Genomic DNA, 15,840 nt, shown 5'->3' on the forward strand with positions numbered 1-15,840 from the left:
GAGAGGATAATGTGTTTAACCACATAATCGTTGCCGCCGCATAATAGTCGCACCCCCTTTTTTCCCAAGCCCTAAAATCGGCCCCAAAGTATTTACTGCATAAACTCTGCTAAACTTCAGGCCCCCTTCCTTTCCTCCTCAGCCACGAGCTCCTAGGGGGAGTGGAGCAGGTGGGAACCTTTCTCCCCACCTTCCTTCTTTTTTATCACTGTTTTGGCGAAAACCAATGCTGGGGTCGGCTGGGTTCTGTGGGCCAAGGGAAGATGCGGTGGGCTCTAGCAGACCTGGCTGTAGGTGGCGCCATTGCAGCTCATTTTCTGTTCCCATGGCATTCCTCGCCGGAACTTCCTGTCCAAACTTGGAGCGGCTGTTCCGTTCTTGCAATGCAAAGTATAGAGTGGTTTTCTTCGCCTTCGAGATGCCGTTAGACAAGGGACGCCTCTCCTGAGTCAGTAAACTGAACAAGAGAAGGGAGGCTTGGTTTTTACAGAAAGGTATTTCCATACAGAAAGTCTTTCCATTTCCTCTCCCTGTGGTCACCTCAAGTGGTGTGTTACAGAAATACACTCCCTCGGATCCACCTACTATCATCCCCCCTTTTTTCCTTGTATGATGGTCGCACCCCCTTTTTTTGAAAAGAAAATTCAGCATTAAAAACAGGACCATTATGCAGTGAAATACAGTATATTTATTAGATATGATCCCTCCTTCCTCACATTCGTGAGTTCAGCAGAGTGCATCCCTTTGCATCTTAAAAGGGAAGCTTAGATGGGCTCATTGTAGCCTTTCTGTTTACATCATCCAGGATGCTTTAAGGTATTTTCACCTTAAAGCAATAATCGCACAAACAAATCTTGCAAAAGGTAAAAATAGCACTTACTCACTCAGAATACTCGTTGAAGAGTAACAAGTACAGCAGCTTTGTTCTGGAAGGCTTAAAATGGCAATTCGGTCGCAAAGACATGCTGTAAAGGTAAAGGGACCCCTGACCCCTACTTCTGGCGAACCATAGCAGCACACGGAAACGCCGTTTACCTTCATGCCGGAGTGGTACCTATTTATCTACTTGCACTTTGACGTGCTTTTGAACTGCTAGGTTGGCAGGAGCAGGGACCGAGCAACGGGAGCTCACCCCGTCGCGGGGATTCGAACTCCCGACCTTCTGATTGGCAAGTTCTAGGCTCTGTGGTTTAACCCACAGCGCCACCCGCGTCACATAAGACATGCTTAAGACTAGCTTAAAATGGTGTCTGAGCAATGGAGCTCAGGCATGCAGATGGTTCTCACATTTATGGCTTGGTGATGCGAGGGCAAAGTGCAAAGAGGAGGTGGCCTGGCCAGGTGTGGAGGTTATATGTGGCTACGCCTTCCCCCTCAAACTTACTGGGGAACTTTGTACACTTCATGCGCCTATCTAGCAAACATGCATGGTTGGTTTGACTGCAGTTGTAAACACCCCACCAGCCTGCTACTGATACTGAGGGTCACCTTCCTTGAATGTGCTACACTATTTTGGAATCCATTCCCGGGAATTTTTGTCCGGTTATTACCTGGAGCAGGGGTCAGCAAACTTTTTCGGTAGGGGGACAGTCCACTGTCCCTCAGACCTTATGGGGGGACCAGACAATATTTTGAAGAAAGAAAGAAAGAAAGAAAGAAAGAAAGAAAGAAAGAAAGAAAGAATTCCTATACCCCACAAATAACCCAGAGAAACATTTTAAATAAAAGCACACATTCTACTTATGTAAAAACACGCTGATTCCCAGGCCATGGGTCGGATATAGAAGGCGATTGGGCCGGATCCGGGCCTTAGTTTGCCTACCCATGACCTGGAGCCAAGCACGAAGCTTTCTGAGTACAATGTGCTTGTGTGTTGCCTGCAGGATGACACCTATTCCTCTTCAATGCGTATACTTGTATTCTCATCAGGACTTAAATTAAGACTTTGCCTTAGTAATTAACCACTTCCTCCTCCCTGCTGAGGGTGGTGGGTGGCGCTGTGGTCTAAACCACTGAGCCTCTTGGGTTTGCCAAGCGGAAGGTTGGGGGTTCAAATCCCCACGACGCGAGCTCCCTTTACTCTGTCCCAGTTCCTGCCAACCTAGCAGTTCGAAAGTCACAGGTACCACGGTGACGGGAAGGTAAATGGCATTTCCCTGCGCTCTGGTTTCCATCATGGTGTTCTGTTTTACCAGAGGCGTTGTAGTCCTGCTGGCCACATGACCCGGAAAGCTGTCTGTGGACAAACGCTGGCTCCCTCGGCCTGAAAGCGAGATGAACGCCGCAACCCCATAGTCGCCTTTGACTGGACTTATAATCGTCCAGGGGTCCTTTACCTTTACCCTCCCTGCTGATCATACCTCTTGGTTTCCAAAGTTATGGGCAGACCTCTGTCTAATCCCTTCTTGACATGGCAGTGTTACACTGTGTGCCTTCTGATACGGTGATGGAGAAGAGCAAATCTTGATGGAGAAGGTGGACTTGGTGCAAAGACCTCAATGCTACATGAGAAGTAGAAGCCAGAAGGCTACTTTTTAGGCATCCCTGGCCCTTGGTGGATTTGATGCACATGGTCACCAGACTTTAAACAGTGGGATACTATGCTTTCTGAAGAGAAAAGCATAACATTGGGTGCATTTTTAGTCACAACCACACATTGTGAAGTGAGGTGGGCAACCAGAGATGATACCAGGAGAGAAACGCCTCGCTTCCTCAGCCAAAGCAATTTGTCCTCCCTGCTCTCTCAGAAAAAATAGAGGAATCTAATTAAATTTACTAGACTTCACTAACCTACTTAGTTGTTGTCACTTCTAGGCAGGACATGTTATGGTAAGATAAAGCAAATTGGGGCTTTTGTAAATTGCATTTACAAAATTCTCATAGAACTTAAGAGTAGGAATATTGGAACAACTCTTTCTGTTTGTTTGTTTGTTGGTTGGTTGGTTGGTTGGCTAATAAAAAAAACCCATGTCTTTAAATCCACAGTTCAAGTTAGAATTAAATCCTCACAGGGCAAAGGCTAGCCAAATATTCTGTTTTTCTTTCATGGAAGATTTCTTGACATGACATTTCTCCTGAATTGTCAATTAATGTGTATATGTATAATTATCACCTGTCAGAGGAATATAGCTTTTTTTAAAAAAATAAAATAAACCACCAACCTTGATTTTAACTCTGTAGGTTTTCTTCCCACTCAGCAGTATTTAAAAAAATCATAAATGTATTGCCATTACGGAGGTGTTGGCAAGTAGGATTTGAAACATTTTTTATTTTTTTACGCAACTGCTCTAAAATTTTAATAGTTACCTATGCAATAACTGTCCCAGTTACTGAAATTATATATTTCCACACCTGGTTGTGAATTCAAATATTGGTTCATATAAGAGTCCGATTAAGGAACTTGATTTTTAAAGGGTATCAAACCTCACAGGCCTACATTTATTTTGCTTTGCTTTTTGTTTCCAATTGCAACCACTCTTACTGTTGAAGAGACAAGCCGCTTTTGAGTTTAAAACCGACTTGCCTCTTTAGTAGCAAGACTGATGTTTCTTGCCAAGGGTTTTTATTTCTAGGTAAACCTAAAAATGCAGGCAGCAGAGAAGTTGGAGTGCACATGCTTAAAAGTCACATTGCACTTAAATAGGCAGAATTACAAGCCTGGTAGATGAAGGGAACGCAGTGGATGTAGCCTACCTTGATTTCAGCAAGGCATTTGACAAGGTGCCCCATGATATTCTTGTAAAGAAGCTGGTAAAATGCGGTCTTAACTTTGCTACCACTCAGTGGATTTGTAACTGGCTGACTGACCGAACCCAAAGGGTGCTCATCAATGGTTCCTCTTCATCCTGGAGAAGAGTGACTAGTGGGGTGCCACAGGGTTCTGTCTTGGGCCCGGTCTTATTCAACATCTTTATCAACGAATTGGATGATGGACTCAAGGGCATCCTGATCAAATTTGCAGATGACACCAAACTGGGAGGGGTGGCTAACACCCCAGAGGACAGGATCACACTTCAAAACTACCTTGACAGATTGGAGAACTGGGCCAAAACAAACAAGATGAATTTTAACATGGAAAAATGTAAAGTATTGCACTTGGGCAAAAAAAATGAGAGGCACAAATACAAGATGGGTGACACCTGGCTTGAGAGCAGTACATGTGAAAAGGATCTAGGAGTCTTGGTTGACCACAAACTTGACATGAGCCAACAGTGTGACGCGGCAGCTAAAAAAGCCAATGCAATTCTGGGCTGCATCAATAGGAGTATAGCATCTAGGTCAAGGGAAGTAATAGTGCCACTGTATTCTGCTCTGGTCAGACCTCACCTGGAGTACTGTGTCCAGTTCTGGGCGCCACAGTTCAAGAAGGACACTGACAAACTGGAACGTGTCCAGAGGAGGGCAACCAAAATGGTCAAAGGCCTGGAAACGATGCCTTATGAGGAACGGCTAAGGGAGCTGGGCATGCTTAGCCTGGAGAAAAGGAGGTTAAGGGGTGATATGATAGCCATGTTCAAATATATAAAAGGATGTCACATAGAGGAGGGAGAAAGGTTGTTTTCTGCTGCTCCAGAGAAGCGGACACGGAGCAATGGATCCAAACTGCAGGAAAGAAGATTCCACCTAAACATTAGGAAGAACTTCCTGACAGTAAGAGCTGTTCGACAGTGGAATTTGCTGCCAAGGAGTGTGGTGGAGTCTCCTTCTTTGGAGGTCTTTAAGCAGAGGCTTGACAACCATATGTCAGGAGTGCTCTGATGGTGTTTCCTGCTTGGCAGGGGGTTGGACTCGATGGCCCTTGTGGTCTCTTCCAACTCTATGATTCTATGATTCTAGGCTTCTGTCTTTAAGGAAGGTGTTGCAATCCTGCAAACGTCAGTTTCTCACCTTGTTTCTTGGCACTTGGCAGCAACGGCTACTTCAAAACACATATGCTGGTGTAATAAATTGTTCCGGTGCCACCTGTATTCTGCAGACTTCTGAATTTATGAACGTGCTTTTCAGAACGGGATAAATGCTTGAACTACAGTTGTCCAACGTTAGAAAATATAGATAACCAAATATACTTTGTGGGAAAGTAGCACTGCCTCTTTCCACTGTGTATATTTGAAGAAGATAAAAACAGCCACAGAAAATCTTATGCAACTGAGAAGTACGGCTTGTTAGACCAGTTTTTAATGGTGATCTTTTCCATTAACCAACGTGTCAAGAGAACGGTGAAATATGTATGCATTGTATAAAAATCCCCTTAGAACATCTGAAGGAAATGAACTGTGAAGGTGAGGAAGGAGCCCCCTTTGCAACCTCTGCAGTTGTACTTTCCATATTAAAGAACATTGATCCTAGTGAGTGGCAAAAGAAGGTCCTATTTGGAGGTTTAATTAAAGTGAGTGAATTTTATTGATGCTATCAATCAGCGGAGATTGAGGGAAAGGGCTTGGTGCCAAACCATTTAGTGCTCTTGACAGGGTAATTAAATACCACAGGACTGTACTCTCAAGATAAAGTGAAGTGCTTCTGCAGATGTGAGGGAGAATAACAATTTGTATTGGGACAAAAAAAAAAAAAAGTCTAGGTCCCTTTCTAAATTGTCTACACGGGTTTTAAAAATTGTGATCAGAATTGTTTGGACCGATAGCAAATATCAGTCATATCACCGCTATTTTTCTAGAAATCGGGTCCTCCCTTAAAGAGGGCACGTATTGCGGTGAGACCTGGACAACCGACACCCTGTGTTGTGGGTGGGTACAATTGGTCAGCCACAACACCCAGTTGGTAGGTCCCTCAAAGCTGGGTGCAATCTGGCCAATGGGACACAGTCCAAACAGTTCGAGGGACCTATTTATGCCCATGTACCTGACCCAGAGCTTCCTCTTTCGGCGCGTGCATTCGGAACACCCGCCCACCTCTCCCTACTTTTAGGGCTTTGCGCTTGACCTTGCTATGCCGTCGTGTGTCGTCTGTCGTTGGGACAGGGGCACGGCAGGAATTTTCCCCACTTGGCTGATTGGCTGGTGCCATTTGGGTTTCGCCTGCTGTGTAGCAAATCGTCACAACTTGTAAGGTTGCGGATAGGCTCTGGTTCAGGTGATAGGGATGGGAGAAAGCTCTCACCATCCCTATGTGAAGGGTATTCCGTTAAAGGAATCCAGGGACTCAATGGTTTGGTCAACCCCTGAGAAGGGGTTGTTCCTGTGCCTGAGTCAAGGGGGACATTTGGGTGGCGGAGATAGCCTGTTCCCGTCTTTCCGCTTATCCAGGTATTCACCCTTGGCTGACCTATGCTGGAAACCTGGGTCAGTGCTACATGCATAGCAGGGAGTTAGTCGAACCAGAGTCTATGCAACCAGTCACTTTCTGTAACCAATAAAGTTGTGGCCTAAATTCTGCCAAAAACCAAAACCAAAATTTTGGGTCAAGTGTGAATTTATTTGGGGGGGAGGTTTCTGGGTCTGAACACACAAATGGTTCCCCCACCCTGATGGAAAATATGTTTGATATAACAAAAATATTGTCATAAGCATCCATGAAACAATTTACTTACATCTCTTGCAGGGTGGATTTGATTTAAATCAAGTGGATTTAAATCACCATTTAAATCACTAGTCGGTAAGGCTTGATTTAAATCACTAGTCAGCAAGACTTGATTTAATTTTTTTTTTACAGAAAGACTCATTCTTCCTGGTATAATCTTAATATTTACAACCAGATGAAAGTTTCATTTTTGGAATAATAAATTTTCAGAGTAGTTTTTACAGTTCTATCAAAAATTACTGATTTGGTTATACTAGAAATACATAGACAAATAATTATGAAATTATTGTTTATATATGGACAACTTTTCTGCTGTAATTTATTGGAAGGAAAAAAATAATAATTTCCTTAATAACAATTTAAACAATAACATTCTAGCATATGTATCCATGTTTGTTAACTGATGTGGTTTAAACGATTTAAAAACAAACAGAGTTTTAACACAGATGAAAAACTTAAAACATTCCTTATTTCCTAATGAATAGACTTTGGACTGTAATGTAACTTAAATAGAAAACTATCTCTAAAATATATTTTTTTCCTCCAAAAGCATTTTATTTTAAAAATCTGATTTTAAAAAAACCAAACCGATTTAAATTTTAAAAATCCGATTTTTTTAAAATTAAAAAAAACATTTATTTTTATCCACCCTGATTTCTTGTGAACTGTCTTGAGCGTGAATTCGTGAAAGCAGTGTATAAACCTCCTCAGGAGTTTGTGGACTCCTTCCTTTTGAAGCAGAGGCCGTTTCGACTGCATCCCATTGGCCAGTTTGCACCCAGCTTTGAGGAACCTACCAATCGGATGTTACGGCTGACCAATCCTGCCCACCTACAACACAGGGTGTTGGTTTTCCAGGTCTCACCGCAATACGTGCCCTCTGTAAGGGAGGACCCGATTTTTAAGCAGAGGCCAGTGCCTCCTCCCTCGTGGGCAGCCTTTTGAGTGGAGCAATCCATACGACTTAATACAGTAGACCTCACAAACATTGGAGTTCGACCCACGCACACAAAAATACATTGTTCCATCTTTGCAGGCATGAGGCATCATTGAACTTCAACAACGCCTTCCAGGCCGGCAAAAACACTTGGAGGCTGCTGAGAAGCATCTGATCTCTGTGCCTTCATAAGATGATATGCCTTTCCACATTGGCAAGCTGAAAACAACAACAACACAGCTTGAAATTTCCCATAACCTACGAAAAGCAATTTGATATTGTTTCAACACGTTTAGCTTGCAAACCTTTTGCTCGCTCTAGTCAAAATCACTGAGATATCAACAGGAGGAAATAAATTTGATTAGTTTAAATCGTAGCAAAGTCCATTACAGCAGCGGCATTGAAACCCAAGGCAGCATGTTGGTCTTGCGCAAGGCCAACTCTCTCCATGCCATGCAGCAAATAGCGGTGCTTTTGTGAGCACCATTCAGACATGGAGCCAATCTGCAGGTGTGAAGGCAAGGGGAAAGGAAAACAGTCAGGAAAACTATGGGCAGGGTATAAATCATAAAAGTTGTTGTTGTTGTTAAAGATGCAAGAACAAGATGCATTTCTGCAACTACGGGGCACTGCCATTGCCACAAGTGAAAGGAGGATTTAGGGCAGGCATAGGCAAACTCGGCCATCCAGATGTTTTGGGACTACAACTCCCATCATCCCTAGCTAACAGGGATGATGGGAGTTGTAGTCCCAAAACATCTGGAGGGCCGCATTTGCCTATGCCTGATTGAGGGCCTTTTCTGCTTGTTGGCTTTCTCTTATGGCTCAGTTGGTAGGTTTGTTTCTGTCCTCTTGACAAAACCTCAGATTTGATCACCGTGTGATCACCGTGGCACCCATTCCTGGAATCACAAGTATTGGCCTGCCACCTTTGCAACTGTTGGTATTTTAATTACTGTACAGTCTCTAATAACACATCGGTGATTTATGATTTTTGTCTTGGATGACAGGGCTAGCCTTTCGTTGGATGAAATGGCAGGCCCAGCGTTGGCTTAAATGCTGCCGGCTGGGTCCTTGTTGCAGCCTGTGAGGACGATGGAAAACATAATCCATGAAACTCTACAAGTCTGTGATTCTCTTCTCAGTAGATGCCCCAAATGCTCAATTCATGTGTCACAAGCATTGAGGGTTCTGGGGGCAGAAAGCGGGCGCTGCTGCTGATGTACTTCTCGTCCTGCTTCCCTGTTGATGGTTCTGGAAATTGTAAAAAAGAAAAGGAAAAGGAAAATATATCTTTTGCTTTGGCTAAATGAGATCATAGTTCAGCTTCTATTTATAACTTTTTTTACTAACAGCAGAGTTCGAAATTTGCAAGGCATTTTGCACCTGGCTATTGGTCACTTGTGGCCAAGTGAAGATACCCAGGTGCCAGGTCATATTGCTCCTCCAAATGGCAACTAAGCATTCAGTTTAGGCCACAGTAATCCTGGTTTGGGGACGCGGGTGGCACTGTGGTATCAACCACTGAGCCTAGGACTTGCCGATCAGAAGGTCGGCGGTTCGAATCCCTGCGACGGGGTGAGCTCCCGTTGCTCAGTCCCAGCTCCTGCCAACCTAGCAGTTTGAAAGCACGTCAAAGTGCAAGTAAATAAATAGGTACCGCTCTGGCGGGAAGGTAAACGGTGTTTCCGTGCGCTGCTCTGGTTCGCCAGAAGCAGCTTAGTCATCCTGGCCACATGACCTGGAAGCTGTACGCCGGCTCCCTCGGCCAATAAAGCGAGATGAGCGCCACAACCCCAGAGTCGGCCACGACTGGACCTAATGGTCAGGGGTCCCTTTACCTTTACCTTTAATCCTGGTTTAAGGAGCCATTTGTCACCTAGCTTGCATATCTGAGTTTCTAACACTGACTAAGAGTAGTGTATTATTATACTAACCCCCAACGACCCACGCATCGCTGTGGAGAAGGGGTACTTACCTCTGATTGGTTATCCTTTTGCCCTCCCTAGACATTTTTCCAGGTTTCTCCCTTCCTTAACTAATTGATCCTTTTTTGTCGATGATGGCTTTTGATTTGATTTAATTTTGCTATAATCGGCCCATATTTATTTATTAACGCTGAAGATGAAGGAAATGGCATCAACGACTTCTGTAACCGTGGTGTCTCAACACACAATTTAGAGAGCAATTGCGAAAAACAAGGGCATTTAAATATACTTCTAAGTTATTTGGTATAGTTTCCTGGCATTGGATAACCTATCTGATCGGCACAGTACCAACTGCAGAGGATGCAAGGTTCTTGGTTTAGATTGCCCATCTGGTTTTGAAAGGAAAACTAGCCTTTGCACTGTTCAATCTTTCCGTTCTTCTTGTATGGCCATTTGCATGACGGAACAGCAAACGCTTTATTCTCTTCCCACAGGTTTCCTATGCGCGACCAAGTTCAGCTTCCATTAGAGATGCAAATCTGTATGTCAGTGGTCTCCCAAAAACTATGACCCAGAAAGAATTGGAGCAGCTATTCTCCCAGTATGGACGTATCATTACTTCTCGTATTCTAGTGGACCAAGTCACTGGTAAGTCGACAGCTGCGCCCTACTATCTCTCTCACTTTTCTCAGCCTGGCAGGTTGTGAGATATTCCATCTTCCAATACAGCAAGCCTGCCTTCAGAATATATCAAAGGTATATATGGGCCAGAAAATACAATTTTCTGCTGGAGTTTTTCATAAATATGCATGGACTAAAATAGATTGTAGTGTGTAGTCAGCCAGCCCTGAGTCATTTCCACCTCGAAGGTGCAGGTTTTGAAGCCTGTTTCATGCCTTGTAATAAATTTACAGCTGCTATAATCCTCATTTCCAAGCCGCCGAGTGAAAATAGTCCCTGTACTCCTTATAAAGTGCTAATAAACAGTCTTAAAAATAAAATAAGGAAAGCAAAATCCTACATGGAAGTGCTCTGCTGTTATCTTAGGCTAAGTCTACATGAAATGCAAACTAGTAATTGCTACTCAGATTTTTTATATATATAATGTTGCATTATCCTCGTCCTGAAGAATATTAACTGTTGAGATCTAGAGGAAAACAAATCCCACGGGTTTAAAAAAACAAGTCTGAAAGGCATATTGATTTGATGCATAAATATTAATCTCAGTCTTAACTCTCCAGGCACTGCCATCCTAGTGAGCATATTGCTCCATATTTTTTTCTGTTTCTGATATAATATAATCTCAATGAAGTAGACTAATCCATTAGAGGGCCTGGAGAATAGAGCACCCTTTCTTGTTATTAAGGGTTCAGGAATCTTCTGTTTTCTCCCAACGCATTTCAAAATCCTAGGAAAATATACAGCAGGCTGTCCTATTATTCTACCATAATTTCCAAGCTAGATAGTGTTTTCTTCAATGCCACGAACAAAATTTTAAATAGACCTGGTGACTTTGTGACTATCAGCTGCTTTTGCTAAACCAAGGTTTTGATTTGAACAGAAAGTAGGTTTCTGTGCATGGGTCCCAGTTAAAGCCGTGGAACTGCATATGAACAAAGGCAAAGGCTAAGTACCGTACTTCTCCATGTATAAGACTAGGGTTTTTTTATATTAAATAATTGTGTTAAAATTTGGGGCTCGTCTTATACACAGATAGTGCATAGGGGGATTTTCTTAATTTGGAGTCCCCCAAAATAGAGGGTGTCTTATACACGGGGGCGTGTTATACACAGAAAAATACGGTATGTAAGAACATTACCGTACTGATGGATCACCCAAAAGCATGTCTTAGACCAGCATCCCATTGGACTGTGGTAAACCCAAGAGGCAAGGTTAGAGCACCACGTATTAGTTATGTTCATAACCATGGTTTCTGCTGTATTTGAGCAGATTATTCTGTATTGCAACACAGGGGTTTGTTTTTGCCACCGTCAACATAACCATGGTTATGCAGACATACTTTGTAGAGAAGGACGCATTATCCACATGCCTGCTGTTTGTCTGCTTTAAAAAAAGATGCATCGTCACAGTATTACACGGGAATTGCCCTTTTATAATGAGTTTTTTCAGTGTTCCCTAAAATTCCCTCTTCAAAAAAACAACAACAGCAGCCCCTTCCAGGGGTGTTACTTAAAAACAATGTGTGTTTCTAAAATATGCATTCAGTTGGGGGGGATTGTAAAGTTTTCTTGTGCTTTGGTAGACTCTGAAATTTCATTGCACTTGTTGCTGATTAGGGCGTACTCCCAGTTAACATTGCGGTATGGAAATCCACATTAGAATTAGTTCTGAAGGAGGGTAGCTACAGCTGCAACATAACATAGCCATTGACTAGGGCTCTAGGTAGGGTCGTGCTGTTGTGTGTTGTCTTCTCCCCAGCCGTATGCATTAATCCAGTCCTTCCATATGACACATGTGATTTTGCATCTCGCTGCTCATAGCGGTGTGTGCAAAATCAGGAATAGCTTGAACCTAGGAAAGGCAGGTCCAGAGAATTCTCCCTCTCAACCACACACAGATTGGTGCCAGCGTATAGCAGAGTAACCATGTGTGGAAAAGCGGGAGGCAAAAAATAAAAAATTCACACGCAAAAAAGCAAAATGGCGCGGTTTTGAGTAGAAGTGCCTGATCCTGCAAATTAACCAAGTTGCCTAATACCAATGCCTTACATTGTGCTAATTAAACAGCAGCTTTCAAGAGATTCAGATGGTGTTTTTTTGCCCATCTCTACCAGAGTTTGAACCTGGGGGCCTTCTGTGGCTCCAGAAGGCTGTTGTCTTCTTTGATCCCTTAAACTTAAGTGTTAACATTACGTTGCGTGTGAAGCAATTTGTGTGCCGCTTAATAGGCGGAAATACCTCTAAACCAGAAGTTTCCAAACTTGTTTGGCCTACCGCCCCCTTTTCAGGAAAAAATGACTCAGTGCCGCCCTGGAAATCTACGAGTCAAGCCTGATGGCTCAGTCCCATCTGCCCCAAGGGTGGGGCTGGTGCCGCAGCCCACCTGCCATTGGCCAAATAGGCAGGCAGGCAGGCAGGCTACAATCCACTTCTCGGGCCTGGGGGAAGCTGAAAAGGGTTCCCCCAAGCCTTGGAAACCCCTTGCCTCCAGCATGACTGCCGAATCCAGGGGAGGTATTGTTGCTGTCTCGCAACACCTCCTGACCTGATGGTAAACGTCATTACACAACTGGTGAAACATGTAAGAACAGTTTTCGCCCCCAAATTTTTCTTTCCTTATGCTACCACCTCCCCCTGCCAACGCCTGCCAATTGCTTCCAAGGCTACTACTGCCCCCCTGGATTGTTCCAGCGCCCACCTGCCCCCCAAGAGGGTGGTTTTGCCCACTTTAGGAAACACTGCTCCAGTGTCCAGAGAACTGAACAAGAAGAACGAATGTTCCAAAATTATGCAATAAAACAATTAATGCAACATACTTACACACACACACACACACACACATCCTCATCCTTCTGACACACCTCCCTTCTGAAGATACTTCCCCCTGCTGATGCTTCTTTAAGACTCCACCCATTTTTCCTGGCTCTCACCAGGTCCTGCACAGACCCACAGATCACCCCCAAAAATGTGCGTCGAAGAGGGTTCCTGGAACCTAGTCCAGGCATGGCCAAACTTGGCCCTCCAGCTGTTTGGGGACTACAACTCCCATCATTCCTAGCTAACAGGACCCAGTGGTCAAGGATGATGGGAATTGTAGTCCCAAAACAGCTGGAGGGCCAAGTTTGGCCATGCCTGCCCTAGTCTCTCACTCTAGGCTTGCTTTTTTGGGGAAGGCACCACAGTTGATGGGGCTTCCTTGAGCTTCCCGCAGTTGTGTCGCCTCCAGCATTCCAGCTGTTATTTATACCCAGCCACTCTTTTGCACTACAATTCCCATCTTCCATGAGCCACTGGCCTTGCTAGCTAGGGATGATGGGAGTTGTAGTCCAAAAACAACCGGAGACCTGAGTTTGGGAAACAAATGTGTTACAACCTTGGTGGGGACAGGAACTGCCTCTTCAGCTTCTACAATAGCGATAATCTTTATTGTCATTGTCCCATACAGAACAACGAAATTGGGGGAAAAAATCTACATAAGACATTCAAAACCAACAAGCCTTCTATCCCAACCTGGTTAGCCCCCTAAAAACTCTGATACCCCGTTTTTAAAATACAATACACTCCCATAGAGACTCCTTACACTGCGTTTAAAACCAAAATCACATTTGGATAGAAACTGTTTCTCAGGCGGCTAGTCCTAGTCTTTATAACCCTGTACCTTCCTCCAGAAGGCAGAAGCTGAAAGAGATCATTTCTGGGGTGCGCACTATCCTGCGCTATCTCTGCAGCTTTCTTATGGCACCTGGAAGTGTAGATTTGATCCAAGGTGGGAAGAGTGCACCCAGTTATTCTCTCCGCAGTCTTTACAACCCTGGACAACGTTGTTTTTTCCCTGGACAGCATTGTTTTTCTGTGGCTGGTCTTGTCCTCCGTTGCTTCATACGGCTTGTTGGCTTACATGTAGCTGTGAAAATGGGGGTTCTGGGTGTGTCGGCATTGTTTTGGAAGAGAGCAGTGAACGAGTCTTCTACCTTTATGCAGGAGTTTCAAGGGGTGTGGGCTTCATCCGGTTTGACAAGCGGATTGAGGCAGAAGAAGCCATCAAAGGCTTGAACGGACAGAAACCGCCGAGTGCCACAGAGCCAATCACTGTAAAGTTCGCCAACAATCCAAGCCAAAAAACAAACCAGGCCATCCTTTCCCAGCTGTACCAGTCTCCAAACAGAAGGTACCCAGGACCTCTAGCTCAGCAGGCTCAACGTTTTAGGTAAGTGGAAATGTATAGGAACCCTTTTGAGACCCCCAACCATTCGGTCCCAATTTTCCTTTGAACCAGGTTGTCCTCTCTCTGGTAGGAATTGCATTTCCTCATATGAGAGTTATTGAGTTTCTTAAACTTTTGTGTGTGTCTGGAAGGCATAGCAGTCAACACTTATTTAACAGCACTGCAATCTGTTAGCAGCTATAAACAGAAGAGTTTAAGCTGCTAATTAGTAGTGCTTAAAGAAATGGGGAAACATTCTTTTTCCAACCAGGGTTTTAGGGTTATTTTTAAACTTCTAGAGTAAATAATTCTACTAAATCAGACATCTTTCTCAACCATACAATTCTCTTTATTTAAAAGTTTGCCTTGGACATTGTCCATTCTTCTCCACTTTCTGGATCGTCCTTCTAACCTTACCCTTTTTCTTATTTTTTCCTGTGGAAAAAAATGTTTTTTGGTTTTTTTAAGTAGTTTGGACAGTTTTTTGTGTGGGTCTCTGTTCCTGTGGCACAGAGCTTTGCAGCCATATGTTTTTCTCTTGTGATATTTTAGTGTACTGAAAAGGACAGATGGTGTGAATTGAAACAAACATTGTGTTGAACTACATTCAGTAACTGCTTTAGGGTTTTCTATTTAGCGCCGTGCTATGAGAGATTTTGTGTTATGTGCATATGCACACTTGCACATGCATGCTCTGAACTTTGACGCTGGCTTGCACTAGAATCCGGGTTTTCCAGAAAGGTTATAAAGAGTTGGAGTCAGCCGAGAATCGCTGCAAAGTAGAGCAAAAACAGAATCGGATGAGTTGGTTTTTCCTTCAAAGAGAAGCAAAAATACTCACATTGGGGAGAGAAAAACCTAGGCTTTGCCAGGACTTTAATTTTAATGTTTCAATTAAGCACCTGGCCAATGGCATATTTAAACGAAATCCAGGCAACTTCTTTGCATTTTGTTCCATTAACTTTGTTCACCCTTAAAAGCGTTCGTCCTGGCGAGCTCTTCTCTCGGAGCAGACAAAAGGCAGTTGTTTTTATTCAGTATTCAGTGGATTTTTCTAATCTTCCTAGAGGTTTTCTTTTGGTTTTTGTGTTTTTCTCATCAAAGGATACTCTTGTCAAGCCGCTGAATATTGAATAAAAGTAGACTTGCCCTTTCTCCATAGGCAGAATGCCTGCTCCAGTACTGAGTGCCGGGGCAGAGGTAGCACTGCTCAGAAGAGGAACCCCAGAATGCCCTGTGCCTGAAGTTAAGGCCATTGGGGAATGACTGCACTGACATGAAAAAAGAGGTAAATAAACTCCTGCAGAAATGGTGACACACACAATGCCCCCGTGGCCTTTTGAAACCCCCGGAGCAGTCTTTCTCCAAAATCCCAGCGGCCCAGCTGTCCCCTAGATCACCTGTAAGCTTACAAATTGTGAGTGGTATTCATTGTGTTTTGAGTGGCGGCAGCTGGATATGAAGGGGGAATGTGGCATGCGTGCTGGAATACACAATACTTGTTGGGAGATGTTGGGATGAATTCCGAGAGCTGCGCCTGCATTCCTTAACCACTTC

The 15,840-nt window shown here is 43.9% G+C and overlaps 1 protein-coding gene across 18 annotated transcripts in view; it reads left to right on the forward strand.

Annotated features, from left to right (window-relative positions):
* The window catches only part of ELAVL2 (ELAV like RNA binding protein 2), a 159,011-nt gene that overhangs the window by 129,396 nt on the left and 13,775 nt on the right, over positions 1-15,840 (forward strand). For 15 of the 18 annotated variants that reach the window (XM_053370622.1, XM_053370623.1, XM_053370632.1 and 12 more), the window contains 2 exons: positions 9,894-10,047; positions 14,061-14,286. In XM_053370622.1, the coding sequence (XP_053226597.1) occupies positions 9,894-10,047; positions 14,061-14,286 (380 nt within the window). Of the gene's footprint in view, positions 1-9,893; positions 10,048-14,060; positions 14,287-15,445; positions 15,573-15,840 lie in introns of those variants that run through there. The other 3 variants (XM_053370636.1, XM_053370637.1, XM_053370631.1) reach the window with 2 other exon arrangements.

Source organism: Podarcis raffonei, chromosome 17 (assembly GCF_027172205.1).
Source record: "Podarcis raffonei isolate rPodRaf1 chromosome 17, rPodRaf1.pri, whole genome shotgun sequence".
Classification (NCBI taxonomy): domain Eukaryota; kingdom Metazoa; phylum Chordata; class Lepidosauria; order Squamata; family Lacertidae; genus Podarcis; species Podarcis raffonei.